General features: G+C 37.6%; 1 protein-coding gene across 1 annotated transcript in view; it reads left to right on the top strand.

Moving 5' to 3' along the window:
- LOC122735047 (phospholipid-transporting ATPase ABCA3-like) overlaps positions 1-16,945 on the top strand; it is a 226,913-nt gene that overhangs the window by 157,555 nt on the left and 52,413 nt on the right. Inside the window, exon 21 of the mRNA XM_043976297.1 lies at positions 5,226-5,250. Coding sequence (XP_043832232.1) covers positions 5,226-5,250 — 25 coding nt within the window. The remainder of the gene's footprint in view (positions 1-5,225; positions 5,251-16,945) is intronic.

Genomic DNA, 16,945 nt, shown 5'->3' with positions numbered 1-16,945 from the left:
GGAAAAAGCGGTGCTATATGATTGTAGTGGAATGGTCTTGTGCTACAGGAAATGACAAACAGGATGATCCCAGAAAAACCTGGAAAGACTAATGAACTAGAAGTGAGCCAAGCTGGGAGGACATTGTGCATAGTGACAGCAGTATTGTTCAATGAGCAATTGTGAATGACTTAACTATTCTCAGCAATGCAATGATCCAGGACAATCCCAAGGAATTAATGAGGAAGCTTACTATGCACTCCCATAGAAAAAACTGATAAAAAGAACACTTGTCGGGGGCAGCTAGGTGGCGCAGTGGATAGAGCACCGGCCCTAGAGTCAGGAGGACCTGAGTTCAAATCCGGCCTCAGACACTTAACACTTACTAGCTGTGTGATCTTAGGCAAGTCACGTAACCCCAAATGCCTCACAATAACAAAACAAAACAAACACTTGTGGATTGTACATATATAACCTGGTTGCAGTCTTGTGGAGGGGGAGGAAAGGGAGGAAAGGGAGGGAGGGAGGGAGAAAAATTTGGAACTCTAAATCTTATGAAAATGAATGTTGAAAACTACCCTTAGGGGCAGCTAGGTGGCACAGTGGGTAGAGCACAGGCCTTGGACAAGTCACTTAACTCCAATTGCCTCACAAAAAAAAAAAAAGAAAGAAAACTACCCTTACATGTAACTGGAAAAAATAAAATAAATGTTTGTTAAAAAAAAAAAAGAATTTGGTGTCCAAGATATGTAAACAATTAACAAATCTTTATACAAATCTATTTAATATTAATAGCCATTCCCAATAGAAAAATGATCAAAGGATATAAACAAACAGTTCTCAAAAGAACTATAAAATATTTACAACCACATGAAAAATGTTTCACATCATTAAAAAGAGGAGAAATACAAGTCAAAACAACCCTAAAATTATACCTCACAGCCTACAAATTGGCAAAAATTACAAAAAATTGGTAGGAGTCAGTGTTGGACAGGTTGTGAAAGGATAGGCATGGAAGCAAAAAATAGATAATTGCAATTATTTTAAATTCAGTTTTTCTTGTATAAATAAAATCTATGTACCCAAGAATAGAAGGAATGCAGAAAATTGGCAGGGGGGAACTTTCATGGATAATCTCTCAGATAGGATGTGATTGAGTTGGAATATTGTTGTAGAGATGATGAGATGGTTGACTTGAAAAGGCATGAAAAAACTAGGACTTGTGAAGGAAGACGCTGTCTACTTTGTTAGTAGAGCTATAAGATTGTATAACCACTTTGGAATGCAATTTGGAATTATGCAAATAAAGTGACTAAAAATGACCCTTGGGATCAGAGATTCCATTATTGAACTTAGACCCCCAAGGAAACCATTGATAAGAATGACCCCAAATACTCCAAAATATTTGTAGCAGCATATCAGATTGCTTACCATCTCAAGGAGGGGGGAAGGAAGGGAGAGAGGGAGAGAATTTGGAACTCAAAATTTTAAAAAACAAATATTCAAAATCTTTTTACATTTAATTGGGGAAATAAAATATTTTTTAAAATAAGAAGCCACCACCTATAAAATTATAATAGCTCCATTCTCATTAGATTAAATAAAATATTGAGCCTGAAGAAATGTGAAATGGTATTACAGAATTTTAGCATTAAAAGGACACCAGCAATCTTGTCTAACCAAATGGTCATCCAACCTGCACTTGAAAAACTCCAATGAATAACTCACTGTCATCCTAAAAGCCCATGCTACTTTGAATAGCACTATTTACTAGATTTTTTTTCCTTTTATCAACTCCTAGTTTTCCTCTTAATAACTTTCAGCAGTTACTATTGATTTTATCTTGGGAGCCAAAGATAACAAGTATAATCCCTTTTAAATGTGATAGCCCATCAAAAACTCTGTCCTGGGCCCTTTTTTGCTTCTCCCATTATACTATTTCACTTCGTGATCTCATCAGCTCCTTGTGATTTCAATAATCTTTATACTGATGGATTTCAGATCCACTTATTGGTCACTAACTTCTGTCCTAATCTCTTGTCTTCCAACTGCCTATTGTTCATCTCAGACTGAATGTCCAGTAGATATCTTTTCGTTTGTTTTGGTTTGGTTTTTGGTTTTTTGGGGTGGTTTTTGCAGGACAATGAGGGTTAAGTGACTTGCCCATGGCCACATAGTAATTGTCAAGTGTCTGAGGCCAGATTTGAACTCAGGTCTTCCTGAATCAAGGGCTGATGCTCTATCCACTGCACCACCTAGCTGCCCCCCAGTAGACATCTTAAATTAAAAATGTCCAAAACTTATTTCATTATCTTTCTCCAAAAACTCTTCCCCCATACCAAACTTCCTTGTTATTGTCAAGAGCATCATCACTCTCCAACTTGTCCAAGCTCTCAACCTAGGTGTCATCCTTAACTTCTTACTCTTTTACCACACATATCCAGTCTGTTGCCAAGTTCTTTTGATTCTGCTTTTACATTTCGCACATACATTTCTTTCTCATCTCTAATACCCTTGGTACAGGCCCGCATCATATGATACGCAGACTGTTGTAACAACTTACTGGTTAGTCTCCTACCCTTAATAAATGCTTATTAACTGACAAAAAGTGAAAAGCAGTTGAAGAAAAAATTAATCCGCAGAAAAATTAGTGTGAAATTCAGCTGCACTTCTCTCATCTCAGGAACAATTGTAGATGAAACTAAAAGTGATTTCAAATCAAGTCAATAAACATTTATTAAGTGCCTACTATGGGATAAGCACTTTACTAAGCACTGAGGATAGAAAGAAAGGTAAAATTTTACTGATCTCCAGAAGTTCAGTGTCTAATTGAGGAAACATCATATAAACGATTATATACAAACAAGATCTATATAGGATAAAGTTGAGATGATCTAGGGAAAACTCATAATAAATATTAAGGGAGATGATAAAAGGATTCTTACAGAAGATGGAATTTAGGTAGAACTTGAAGCAATACAGGGAAGACAGGAGCCAGATGAAGAGGAAGAGAATTCCTGGCATGAGGGAAAGTCAGTGAAAATACCAGGAGTCTGGAGATGAAGTGTCTTCTTCAAGGAACAGGAAAAAGCCCAATGTCACTAAAACACAGTACATTGGGGTTAGTCCAGTGTAAGAAGACTGGAAAGGTAGGAAGAGGTTAGGTTATGAAGGACTTGGAATGCCTAACAAAGTACTTCATATTTGATCCTGGAAGCAATAGGAATCCACTAGAGTTTATTGAGTACAGGAGTGGCATGATCAGTCCTGAACTTTAGGAAGATTCATTTGGAATTGACTATAGGATAGACTGGAATGGAGAAAGACTTGTGAGAGACCAACCAGCAGGCCATTGCCATAATTTCCATGTGAGATGATGAGGGCCTGCAACAATGTTGGTAACAGTGTCAGAGAAGAGGATAGAACATACTCAAGAGATGTTACAGAGATAAAATTGACAGAGCTTGACTACAGATTTAGATACAGGGTTGAGAGAGAATGAAAAATCAGGGATGGCACCTAGATTGGGAGACTGGGAGTATGTTGGTACCTTTGGCAGTAATAGGGCAGTACATCCTAGAAGCAGTGCCCCCACTTTAAGAAGGAGTTAAAAGTCAAGAAATAGGCTAGCAAAATGAACAGAGAGAAAAAAATACAGAGCCTAGAAAGTTTCTTTGGTGACAAGGAAGATCAAAATACATCCTCACAAGAAGATAACAAAGGCAAAGCTCCTACATCTAAAGCTTCCAAGAAAAATATGAATTGGTCTCAGACCATGGAAGTGCTCCAAAAGGACTTTGAAGATAAAGTTAGAGAGGTAAAGGAAAAAATGCAAAGAGAAATAAGAGTGTGGGGCAGCTAGGTGGCGCAGTGGATAAAGTATTGGCCCTGGATTCAGGAGGACCTGAGTTCAAATCCAGCCTCAGGCATTTCACACTTACTAGCTGTGTGACCCTGGGCAAATCACCTAACCCCCATTGCCCCACAAAAAAAAAAGAAAAGAAAAGAAAAAAGAGAGAAATAAGAGTGATTCAGAAAAGTCATGAAAAAAAGTAAACAGCTTGAAAAACCAAATGGAAAAGCTCTCTGAAGAAAATAATTGCTTAAGAATTAGGATTTAACAAATAGAAGCTAATGATTTTATGAGAAACCAAGACACAATAAAGCAAATCCAAATGAATAAAAAAATGAAGGGCAATGTCAAATATATCCTTGGAAAAACAGCTGACCTAGAAAACAGATCCAGGAGAAATAATTTGAAAATTATTGGACTACGTAAAACCATGATCAAAAGAAGAGCTTGGGGCAGAGCCAAAATGGCAGAGTAAAGACACTAAATTCACAGAGCTCCTGACACAATTACCCCCCAAAACAGCAATAAAAAAAACCCTGGAGCAGCAAAACCCACAAAGAGACAGGCTGAGATTATTTTCCAGATTAGAGGGAGCCATACTGGGCTGCGAGCAGAATCCAACCCCACAATCGCACCAACACAGATCTCAGGCATGTGAGATTTAAAATTGGATATTAGATCATAAATCTCCCCTACTTAACTTTTCCCTTAATTTATCTCTCAGACTAGTAAATGGAAGAAGCTTCTGGTTTTCTAGATAGAGCCTTTATTGTATATAAGGTGTTGTTGATTAGAAGGATAGGAAAATAGAAATACAGTACAAATCGTCTTAAATCTAGGCTTAGTCTATATTCCTTATAAAAACTCACCAAACCGAAAAGGCCACCTTTGGAGTGAGGGAGACCGTCTGTGCCGCGCCGCCAGGAGTCCCGCCAAGCAGGCAAAAAAGGCTCCTCTCGTTCTCTCCACCCCGGAAGTCAAAAAAACCCAGCAGGCAGTCTGACATGCGCAGCAGGTGGACTGTACCCGGCAGGCAGTCTGACATGCGCAGCAGGCGGACTGTTCATCTCCTCCCCAAAAGGGTGGTCCTTGAAAAACTGGCGTCTTTCAGTTATCCTAACCGACTGTTAAAAACTTTCATATTTTACCACAGGCACACTATGTAAGAGGAACTTACCCCCAAGCCTCTGAATCAGATGCAGCACCATTGTCTTCTGGAACTAAGCTTATGGTTGGGTGAGAGGACTGAACACCTGGCCAGGGGGGGAAATACAGGGGTGTCTGCAGGACCTAAGGAGAAATTTGGCTATGCCACTCCAGCAAAGAACCAGGAAGAAATCTTTAGCTGTGGGAGGCCCAGGTGGGGGAGGGGAACAGACTCATCAGAGCTAAGAACCACCACAGCATTCTGCTGGCTGGTTAACTAGCAAGTTGGCTTGAGGTTATCTTAGGACCAAAGAACAGGTCAGGCAAGGGAAAAACCTGCTCTCCCTCAAACCTGGAACCCTCTGAAGCTTCAGACAGTGTAGCTTGAAAGTAGGGCCCCACTGTAAGAGGGAGTTAAAAGTCAAATAAAAGATAGCAAGATGAGCAAGCAAAGAAAGTTGAGAACAATAGAAAGTTTTTTTAGTGACAAGGAAGATCAAGGTGCACCCTCAGAAGAGGATAGCAACCTCAGGGCCCCTACATCCAAAGCTTCCAAGAAAAATATGAATTGGTCTTGGGCCATGGAAGTGCTCAAAAGGGACATTGAAGAGAAAGTAGGAGAGATAGAAGGAAAATTTAGAGAGGTGGAGAAAATAATGGAAAGAGAAATGAGAGCAATTCAGGAAAGTCGTGAGAAAAAAGTCAACAGCTTGAAAAGCCAAATGGAAAAGGAGATTAAAAGACTCTCTGAAGAAAATTATTGCCTAAGAACTAGGATTTAACAAATGGAAGTTAGTGACTTTATGAAAAACCAAGACAAAGTAAAGCAAATGCAAATGAATAAAAAAAATAGAGGGCAATATGAAATATCTCCTTGGAAAAACAGCTGACCTGGAAAATAGATCCAGGAGAGATAATTTGAAAATCACTGGACTACCTAAAATCCATGAACAAAATAAGAGTTTAGACAGCCTCTTCCAAGAGATTGTCAGGGAGAATTGCCCTGATATTCTAGAAGCAGAAGGCAAAATAGAAATTGAAAGATTCCACTGATCACCTCCTGAAGGAGATCCCAAAAAGAAAACCTTCAGGAATGTTATAGCCAAATTCCAGAGCTCCCAGGTCAAGGAGAAAATATTGCAAGCAGCTGGAAAAAAAGGAATTGAAATACTGTGGAGATACAGTAAGGATAAGACAATATCTAGCAGCATCTACATTAAAGGACCAGAGGGCATGGAATATGATATTTCAGAGGGCAAAGGAACTGGGGCTGCAGCCAAGAATCACATACCCAGCAAAACTTGTATAATCTTTCAGAGGAGAAAATTGGGACTTCAATGAAAAAGAGGACTTTTAGGCATTTGTGATGAAAAGACCTGAAATGAATAGATAATTTGACTTTCAAATACAAGACCCTAGAGAAGCATAAAAAGGTAAACAGGAAAAAGAAATCATGGGGGATATTAAAAGATTAAACTATTTACATTCCTACATAGGAAGATAATACTTTGAATTCATAAGAACATTCTCAGTAAGGAATACACAGAGAACACAGGTCTGAACTGAATTTGAAGGGATGATATCTATAAAGCATTTATTTTTTGTTTATCCTTGTTCTTTGTGGGGCAAATAGGGTGGGGTGTCTTATGTCTGGGGCCGGATTTCAGCTCGGGGCCTTCTGGGTCCAGGGCTGGTGCTTTGTCCTCTGTGCCACTTAGCTAACCCATGATGACATCTTTAAAATAGGGTTGAGGGGTAGGAGGAATAGACTGGGGGAGGGGGAAGGAGAGAGGTGGACTGGGGAGAGGGAGTTGACATGAAGGAAGCAAGAAAAAAGCTTACGGAGGGGAGGGGAAGAGGGGGAAGGAGTGGGGGAGTGAGTGAATCTTACTATCATCAGAATTGGCTCAAAGAGAGAATAACATACATTCTCAAGTGGGTATAGTAATATATTTTTGCCCTGAGGTAAAGTGGGAGGGGAGGGAGATAAGCGGATGGAGAAGAGAGGAAGGAGGGAAGGGCAGATTGGGGGAGAGAGAAGTAAAAAACAAAACACTTTCAAGGAATGTGAAGATGTTCTGCATAACTCCACAAGTATGACATTGAAATTGCTTGATTTCATAGTGAGGGTTGAGGAGAGAGGGAGAAAAATTTAGAACACAGAATTAGCTCAAAGACCTTAATCTCATCAGAGTGGGCTCAAGAAGGGAATAACATACACACCCAATTGGGAAGAGTAATCTATATAACCCTGCAGGAAAGTAGGAGGGGAAGAGGATAAGGAGGGAAGGGTGAAAGAAGGGAGGGCAGAGCAGGGGAGGGGGCAGTCAGAAGTAAAACACTTTTGAGGAGGAATAGGGTAAAAGAACATAGAAAATAGAGTAAATATCATGGGAAGGGAATAGGATGGAGGAAAAATAGTTATGATGATTGACTATAATTGCAAAATGTATGGTACCTACTTTGCTGGGCTATTGTGAAGAAAATTCTTTGTCAAGTTTAAGGTACTATATAAAAGTTATGATGAACAGGATGCTATCAGAAAAGCCTGGAAAGACCTACATGAATTGAAGCAGAATGAAATGTACTGCATACAAAATAACTGCAATAGTGTAAGATGATCTGCTGGGAAGCACGTAGTTATTTTCAGCAAGGCAATGAACCAATATAACATCTGAAGGACTTGTAAAAATTTCAATCCATCTACAGAAAAGGAACTGATGGTATCTAAAAACAGATTGAAATACATTTTTTTCTTTGACAATTCCTTAATCTGAAGTTTTGTTTTTATCTGTTTTCTCTCACAACCTAGCTAATGTGAGGATGTTTTCCATGACTACTCATGTATAATATTGAATTTCTTGAGTTCTTGTGGGTTGGGGGATGGGAAGGGAGGGAGGAAGAGTAGTTGGAACACAGAGTTTTTTAAAAATTGATGTCAAATTTTGTTTTTACATATATTTTGGAAAATAAAATTCTAAACAGAAAAAAAAGAAAAAAGCTTAGACATCATCTCCCAAGGGATTATCAGGGGAAATTGCTCTGATATTCTAGAAGCAGAAGGTAAAATAGAAATTGAAAGAAACCACCAATCATCTCCTGAAAGAGATCCCAAAATGAAAACTTCCAGGAATATTATAAGAAAATTCCAGAGCTCCCAGGTCAAGGATCAAGTATTGCAAGCAGCCAGAAAGAAACAATTCAAGTACTGTGGAGCCACAGTCAGGATAACACAAAATCTATCAGCTTCTACATTAAAGGATATGAGGGCATGGAATGTGATATTATGGAGGGCAAAGGAACTGGGATTACAACCCAGCAAAACTGATTATAAACTTTCAGGAGAAAAAAAATGGGACTTCAATGGAAAAAAGGACTTTCAGGCATTCGTAATGAAAAGATCTGAAATAAATAGAAAATTTGACTTTCAAATACAAGATCCTAGAGAAGCATAGAAAGGTAAACAGGAAAAAGAAATCATGAGGGACATTAAAACGTTAAACTGTTTACACTCCTACATGGGAATATGATACTTTTAACTCATAAGAACTTTCTCAGTATTAGGGCAGCTGAAAGGAATAAATTTAGACACAGGGCACAGTTGGGAATTGATTATGATGGGATGATATCTGTAAAGCATCTATTTTTTGTTTATTGGGGGTTTTTTTGTTTTCTTTTTTGTGGCGCAGTCAGGGTTAGATGGCATGGCCAGGGTTGTGAAGCTGGTGAGTGTCTTATGTCTGAAGCCATATTTGGGCTTGGGTCTTCCGGGTCCAGGGTGGGTGCTTTGTCCACTGTATCACCTGGCTGCCCTATGATTACATCTTTAAAATAAAATTAAGGGTTGAGAGGATTGCACTGGGAGAAAGGAAAAGGGAGAGGTGGGATGGGGCAAAGTATCTCACATAAAAGAAGCAAGAAAACCCTTATGGAGTGGAGGGGAAGATGGGGAAGGAGCAGTGGAATGAATGAGCCTTACTCTCATCAGAATTGACTCAAAGAGGGAATAACATACACATTCAAGTGGGTATAATAATATATCTTGTCCTGCAGGAAAGTGGGAGGGGAATGGGATAAGGGGGGAGGTGTGAAGGAAGGGAGGGCAGATTGGGGGAGGGGCAGGCAAAAGCAAAACACTTTTGAGGAAGGATAGGGTAAAAGGAGGTAGAAAATATAGTAAATATCATGGGGAGCAAAGAGGATGGAGGGAAACACAGCAATAATAACTGAGAAATTTGAAGCAGAGGCAAGAGCAATGTAAGATGAGAATGATAGTGGTGGTGGTGGTGGTGATGGTAGTGGTACTTATTTTGCTGGGCTATTGTGAAGAAAATTCTTTGTCAGGTATAAAGTACTATATAAATGTTAGCTATTATTGTTGCAATAATCAACCTCATGGGTATTTTGTAAGGAAATCTCCCTTTAAAGTACTATATAAATACAGTTTAGTATAAAAAAAAAATGATGAGCAGAATGCTATCAGAAAGACCTAGACTTACATGAGCTGATGCAAAGTGAAATGTACTGTATACAAAATAACAGCAATATTGTACGATGATCTTCTGAGAATGACTTACTTATTTTCAGCAATGCAGTGACCCAAGAGAGTATAGTTAGTACAAGTGTCCCTTTCATCAACCATCTTACTTCCTACTTTTCTGAGAAAATAGTAACTAGGAACTCCCTATTCTCTCTAGTTCTATACTTCAAGTTCTTTCCATAGTTCTCTTTTCCTTCACTCTGAAGAAGAGGTATCCTTTCTCCTCACCAAGGCCAACTTCTCTACTTGTGAACTTCATCCCATCTCCAGGATCTTACATTTTCCAATCATCTGCTCCTCCCCAATTCAATCTCCCTCTCTAGTCCTCTATTTTTCTCTCTCCTTCCCTCCTTTCTTTTCTATCCATCTTTTTGATCCTCCCATGCTTCCTAAGAATATGCACAGAACTCCCCTTTTCTTAAAAGAAAAAAAACATTTGCTTGAATCTGACATCCCCTAAAGCTTTCAAACTATATTTGTCCTCCATTTCACATCCAAACTAGAAAAAGTCATCTGTACTTGTTTCTTCTATTCTTCATTACCCTTTTACTTCTCATTTTATAATCTAGTTTCCAAACTTACCACCCAACTAAAATATTTCCATTGATCTCTTAACAAGATAATGAACAATGAAATGAATGAATAATTACAAAAATAATATCTTTACTAGGTATTCATGTTACTCCCATGCTCAAGAAGCTTAAAGTGGTTCCCTCTTCTTCCTCTCTGTTTGACATTTAAATCCCTTCACAATTATGTTTCTATCTATCTTTCTAAGCTTATTGTTCATTATTCCCCTTAATGTATTTATATTTATGCTAAATTGACCTACTTGCTATTTCCCTCTTCATCTCTACCTCTTAGAATCTTTAGATCCCTTCAAGTCTACTCATTTCTCATTTGCCACATAGGATTTCTTTGATTCTTCCTTAGGTACTAGAGTTCTGACCTCCCTTATTACTTTATATTGATTTTATACTATTTTATATTTATATATGCATTCTCTCAGAAGAGGAATGGTCCATACCTAGGAAATAGGTGGCTCAATGTGTAGAGCACCAGGCCTGAAGTCAGGAAGTCAAAAAAACATGAGTTCAAATCTGGCCTCAGACACTTACTTGCTATGAGATCCTGGGGAAGTCATTTCAGTTTCCTCAACTGTAAAATTAGAATAATAATCAAAAGATTGCACCTAATTTACAGGGTTGTTGTGAGGATCAAATGAGATAGTATTTATAAAGTGCTTAGCACAATGTTTGGCATACTCCCCTGCTCCTCATACCCCTATCACTAATTATAGACCTAAACTTCTTGATTGAATCAATCAGAGATATTAAGTAGGCATGAAAAAAAGGTCTAAATACCTCTATTAAATCAAAAAAGGCTTTATAATAACTGGCAAAATGCCTTGTTTAATTTAAAAGTCCTTACCAGCCATTGCGTAAAATGAAATGATACTTTATAGAAGTGTGTTGATATTGTCTAGAGATATTAACTCATTCCTATAAATTTTGCATAACATAGACAAGTTTAGAACAAGGATTTGAGTATCTGTCAGCTTAGGGTGGAAGCCAATCAAATATTTAAGAAAAAATTGCTTTCAGAGGAAGAAAAAGAGACACTACTTATCTTCACTTTCAGTCTTATTTTACTCCGTACTTTCTTCTCTAGCCAAAAGGAGAATAATAATCAAATCTATGGGAGCTAATGAGATCACTAAATGAAATAATAGTTTCTCAATTATATGCCAACAAAATTGACAACTGAAGTGAAATGAATGAATAATTACAAAAATATTAAAAATAAAAAGATTGAGAAAAATAATGTAGGGGCAGCTAGGTGGTGCAGTGGATAGAGCACCAGCCCTAGAGTCAGGAGTACCTGAGTTCAAATCCGGCCTCAGACACTTAACACTTACTAGCTGTGTGACCCTGGGCAAGTCACCTAACCCCAATTTCCTCACTTAAAAAAAAAAAGAAGGAGAAAAATAATGTAAACAATCAAATGTCAAAAAACAATTCAACAAGTCATAAATAGGCTCCCAATGGGAAGTTCAAAATCCAAAAAAGAAAAAAGCACTAGATTAACTTATAAGTGAATTTTATCAAACATTCAAAAGAAAATGAATTCTAATATTACAAAAACTGTTAGGAAAACCTAGAAAATACAGTATCTTATCCATTTTCTTCAATTATGCAGAAAAGGTCTTAATAACTAAACCAAGGTAAGGGAAATAAAAAAGGAAAAAACTAGAGCTTTATCTCCAATGGATAGTTATACAGAAATCTTGGATAAAATATTAAGGAGGGTATAACAACATATTTAAAAGATTACATACTTTGACCATGTTGAATTTATATCAAAAATGTAGGATTGGTTTGAAAACAAGAAAAATATAGACAATGGACTATATTAACTTTAAATATTAATAGAAATCATATTGATTTGTCAATAGATATAGAAAAAGCTTTTGACAGAATCCAAAACTCATTTACGTGCTTAAAGGGGTTAGAAACTATAAGAATAAATGTATCTTTATTTAATAAAGTGAATAGCATCTATTTAAAAGAAAAGAGCCAGCTTTATTTGTAATGGGGAAATAGTAGAGGTGTTTCCATTAATATCAGGGCAAAACAAGGAGGATCATTATCACTATTATTATTTGACATATTTCTAAAATACCCACTATTGCAATAAGACAAGAAAAAGAAATAAATGGAATAAAGATAGGAAAATAAGATGCAAAATTTTTATTGTTTGCAGATGATATAAAGTTGTAGAAAATCTGAGAAAGTCAATGAGATTAATTTAAACAATAAATTCTGCAAAGTAGCAGGTTATGAAATAAACCAACATATATCATTGGCTTTTCTGTGTGTTACTAAGAAAACCCAATGGGAAGAGCTGGAAAGAGGAAATTCCCTTCAAAGCAACTACAGAATACATAAATATTGAGGGATTAGGGTTAAAGGCACACACAAAATTATATGAATACAACTACCAAATACTTTCTAGAAACAAAGACCTTAATATTTGGAGAAAGATGAATTGCTTATGTTTGAACTGTAACCAACATAATAAAAATGACAGTGTTCAATGCCATACCAAACTACCAGATTATTATTTTATATACTAGAAGAAATAATAACAAATTTAATTTGGAGAATTAAAGGACCAAGTATGTTCAGAAAAATAATCTCCCAAAAAAGAGAAGTAGAGGGGAAGGGCCATGCCATTACCAGATCTCAAATTGTTCTCTAAAGAAATATTCAAGGGGGCAGCTAGGTGGTGCAGTGGATAAAGCACTGGCCCTGGATTCAGGAGGACCTGAGTTCAAATCTGGCCTCAGACACTTGACACTTATTAGCTGTGTGACCCTGGGCAAGTCACTTAACCTTCATTGCCCCACCCCTACCCCCCAAAAAAGAAATATCAAAATTATTTGATACTATTTAGAACATAGAAAAATTGATCTATGTAATAGATTAAGTACACAAGATCGTGAAGCAAAGGAACACAATAACAGAATATTTAAGAAACCCAAAGACCCCCAACTCCTAGGATAACTTGCTAATAAACAAAAATTGCTGGAAAAACTGGAAAGCAGTATTGCAGAAATTAGGTTTAGTTTAGACCATCTATTGAACTATATACTACATTAATCTCTGAATAGATATATGATTTCTATAAAAGATCATGACAACACACTTTAAGGGTACAGGGAAGGCAATACCTTTTGAATAAATGGATAGGAAAAGACTTATTGACCCAACATAGTATTGAGGGGGTTGCAGAAGAAAAAAAAACAGACAATTTTTGTTATACAAAAGCAAAAAGCTCCTTCACAAACAAAATGCAGTTATAATTAAAAAGGGAAACAGTTAACTGAGGGAAAAAATCTTGGAAGCAAGTTACTCTTGTAAGTCTTATGTCTAATAGAGAATAGATTCAAATATATAAGAACAAGGGGGCGGAGCCAAGATGGCAGAGAGGAAGCAGCAAGCTACCTGAGCTCTCCTTCTGTTCCCTCAAAAAGAACATTAAATCAAGCCTCTGGATGGATTCTGAAACTACAGAACCTGCAAAGAGACAGAGAGACACAGTCTTCCAACCAGAGATAATTTAGAAGACTTCAGGAAAAGGTCAGTCTGACTCGAGCAAAAGGGAGGCCCAGCGCAGGGCAGCCACCCAGCACTGAACAACTGAGGCCCTTGGAACCTGGCTCAATAATCTGGTGGCCAAGAAGGACAGTTGAAAAACCTACCTGCACTGACCGGGAGGGCCACAACCGGGCCGGATGGGATCGGATGCCGGGATCGGGCCCCTGGCCGAGCGCTCAGACAGGAAGTGCAGGGGGGCGAACTGCACACACTATAAAGGCCTCAGAGTAAAAAGCCGGTCACACAGCACCTATACCCCTGCACAAGAAGCCCAAAACAGGGACCCTCGTGTCCCCAGAGCAGACCTCAACTTAAACAATAAATAAATAAGCTGCAATAATGAGTAAGAAGCAAAAAACAGCCCTCTCCATTGAGAGCTTCTGTATCAATAGGGAAGAAGCCAACACAAACTCAGATGAGGACAATAGCCTCAAATTGCCTACATCTGAAGCCTCATGAGGGAAGGTGAATTGGTCTCAAGAACAAAAAGCCTTCCTGGAAGAGCTCAAAAAAGATTTAAAAAATAAATTGAGGGGCGGCTAGGTGGCGCAGTGGATTAAGCACCGGCCCTGGATTCAGGAGTACCTGAGTTCAAATCCAGCCTCAGACACTTGACACTTACTAGCTGTGTGACCCTGGGCAAGTCACTTAACCCCCATTGCCCCGCAAAAAAAAAAAAAATCAATTGAGAGAGGTAGAAGAAAAAATGGGGAGAGAAATGAAAGCAAAACAATAAAACTATGAAAAAAGAATCAGCAGCTTGGAAAAGGAAGCACAAAGATTGACTGGCCAAATGGGAAAAAAAATGCATAATTTCACTGAAGAAAACAATGCCTTAAAAAATTCAGTTGGCCAAATGGAAAAAAAGGTGCATAATCTCACTGAAGAAAACAATGCCTTAAAAAATTCATCTGGCCAAATGGGAAAAAAGGTGCATAATCTCATTGAAGAAAAGACTGCCTTAAAAAATTCACTTGGCTAAATGGAAAAAAAGGTACATAATCTCACTGAAGAAAACACTGCCTTAAAAATTAAAATTGGACAGTTGGAAGATAAGGAATCCATGAGACACCAGGAATCAGTCAAGCAGAATCAAAAGAATGAAAAAATAGAAGAAAATGTGAAATACCTCATTGGAAAGACAACTGATCTGGAAAACAGATCGAGGAGAGACAATTTGAGAATCATTGGACTGCCTGAAAGCCATGACCAGAAAAAGAATCTAGACACCATATTCCAGGAAATTATTAAGGAGAACTACCCTGATATCATAGAATCAGAGGATAAAATCATCATTGAAAGAATCCACCGATCACCTCGTGAAAGAGACCCCAAAAGGAAAACTCCAAGGAATATTGTAGCCAAATTCCAGAATTATCAGGTGAAGGAGAAAATACTCCAAGCAGCCAGAAAGAAGCAATTTAAATATCATGGAGCCAAAGTCAGGATTGCTCAGGACCTGGCAGCTTCAACATTAAAGGACCGCAAGGCTTGGAATATGATATTCTGGAAGGCAAAGGAGCTTGGATTGCAGCCAAGAATCTATTACCCAGCAAAAATGTGCATTTTCTTTCAGGGGAAAAGATGGACATTTAATGACATTGGGGACTTTCAATCTTTCCTGGTGAAAAGACCAGAACTGAATAGAAAATTCAATCTCAACATACAAGACTCAAGAGAAGTTTAAAAAGGTAAACAGAGGGGGAAAAAAAAGGTTACCCTATTAGGTTAAACTGTTTATATCCCTACACGGGAAGATAATACTCATAACTCTTAAGAACTGTAAATGTATTTGGGCAGAGAGAAGGACTTTACACAGAGGGTATAAATATAAATTGTCTTTGATGTGATGATACAAAAAAGAATTAAGGGGTTAAAAAGGGAGTCTATGGGGAGGAGAGGAAAGGGGAGGTGGAATGGGATGAATTATATCATATGAAGAGGTGAAAAAAAAAACCTATTACAATAGAGGGAAAGAAAGGAGGGGTGAACATTGTTTCAACCCTATTCTCATTAGATTTGACTCAAAGAGGGAATAACATATACGTTCAGTGGGATAAAGAAACTTAACTCATTCTTTAGGGAAGCAAAAGGGGAAGGGAAAGGGGGGGGACTGATAGAAGGGAGGACAAAAGCAAGGGAAAAAAGGGTAAAGAAAAGAGGGGGGTGATAAAAAGGGAGGGCAGATTGGGGGAGGCAGGGGTAAGAAGTAAAACATCAGTGAGGAGGAATAAGGTGAAAGAAGGGGGGAAAAGTACAAAAGGGATAAATAGAATGGAGGGGAATAGACAGTCAGTAATAATAACTGTGAATGGGAATGGGATGAACTCTGCTATAAAATGGAAGCGAATTGCAGAGTGGATTAAAAACCAGAATCCTACAATATGCTGTTTACAAGAAACACATTTGAAGCAGAGAGATACACACAGAGTAAAGGTAAAAGGCTGGAGCAGAATATATTATGCTTCAGCTAAAGTAAAAAAAGCAGGGGTAGCAATCCTTATCTCAGACAAAGTGCAGGCAAAAATAGATCTCATTAAAAGAGATAAGGAAGGAAATTACATCTTGCTTAAAGGTACTATAGATAATGAAGTAATATCAATATTAAATATGTATGCGCCAAGTGGTATAGCATCCAAGTTCTTAGAGGAGAAGTTAAATGAGTTACAAGAGGAATTAGACAGTAATACTATACTAGTGGGGGATCTGAATCTCTCCCTCTCAGAATTAGATAAATCTAGCTGAAAAATAAATAAGAAAGAAGTGAAAGAGGTGAATAGATTACTAGAAAAGTTAGACATGATAGATGTCTGGAGAAAATTGAATGGGGATAGAAAGGAATATACCTTTTTCTCAGCAGTACATGGCACATTTTCAAAAACTGACCACGTATTAGGGCACAAAAATATCATAGTCAAATGTAGAAAGGCAGAAATAGTAAATGCATCCTTTTCAAATCATGATGCAATAAAAATTACATGTAAGAAAGAGCCAGGGAAAAGTAGAATGAAAATCAATTGGAAACTAAATAATTTCATTCTAAAGAATGAATGGGCCAAACAAGAAATCATAGAAACAATCAATAACTATATCCAAGAGAATGACAATAATGAGACAGCATACCAAAATCTATGGGATGCAGCCAAAGCAGTGCTTAGGGGAAAATTTATAGCTCTAAATGCTTACATGAATAAAAAAGAGAAAGAGGAGATTAATGAATTGGGCATGCAACTTAAAAAGCTAGAAAAAGAACAAATTAGAAATCCC

Source organism: Dromiciops gliroides, chromosome 1, assembly GCF_019393635.1.
Source record: "Dromiciops gliroides isolate mDroGli1 chromosome 1, mDroGli1.pri, whole genome shotgun sequence".
NCBI classification, from domain to species: domain Eukaryota; kingdom Metazoa; phylum Chordata; class Mammalia; order Microbiotheria; family Microbiotheriidae; genus Dromiciops; species Dromiciops gliroides.
The sequence above is the reverse complement of the archived record's forward strand: the minus strand, read 5'-3'. Positions and strand labels throughout refer to the sequence as shown.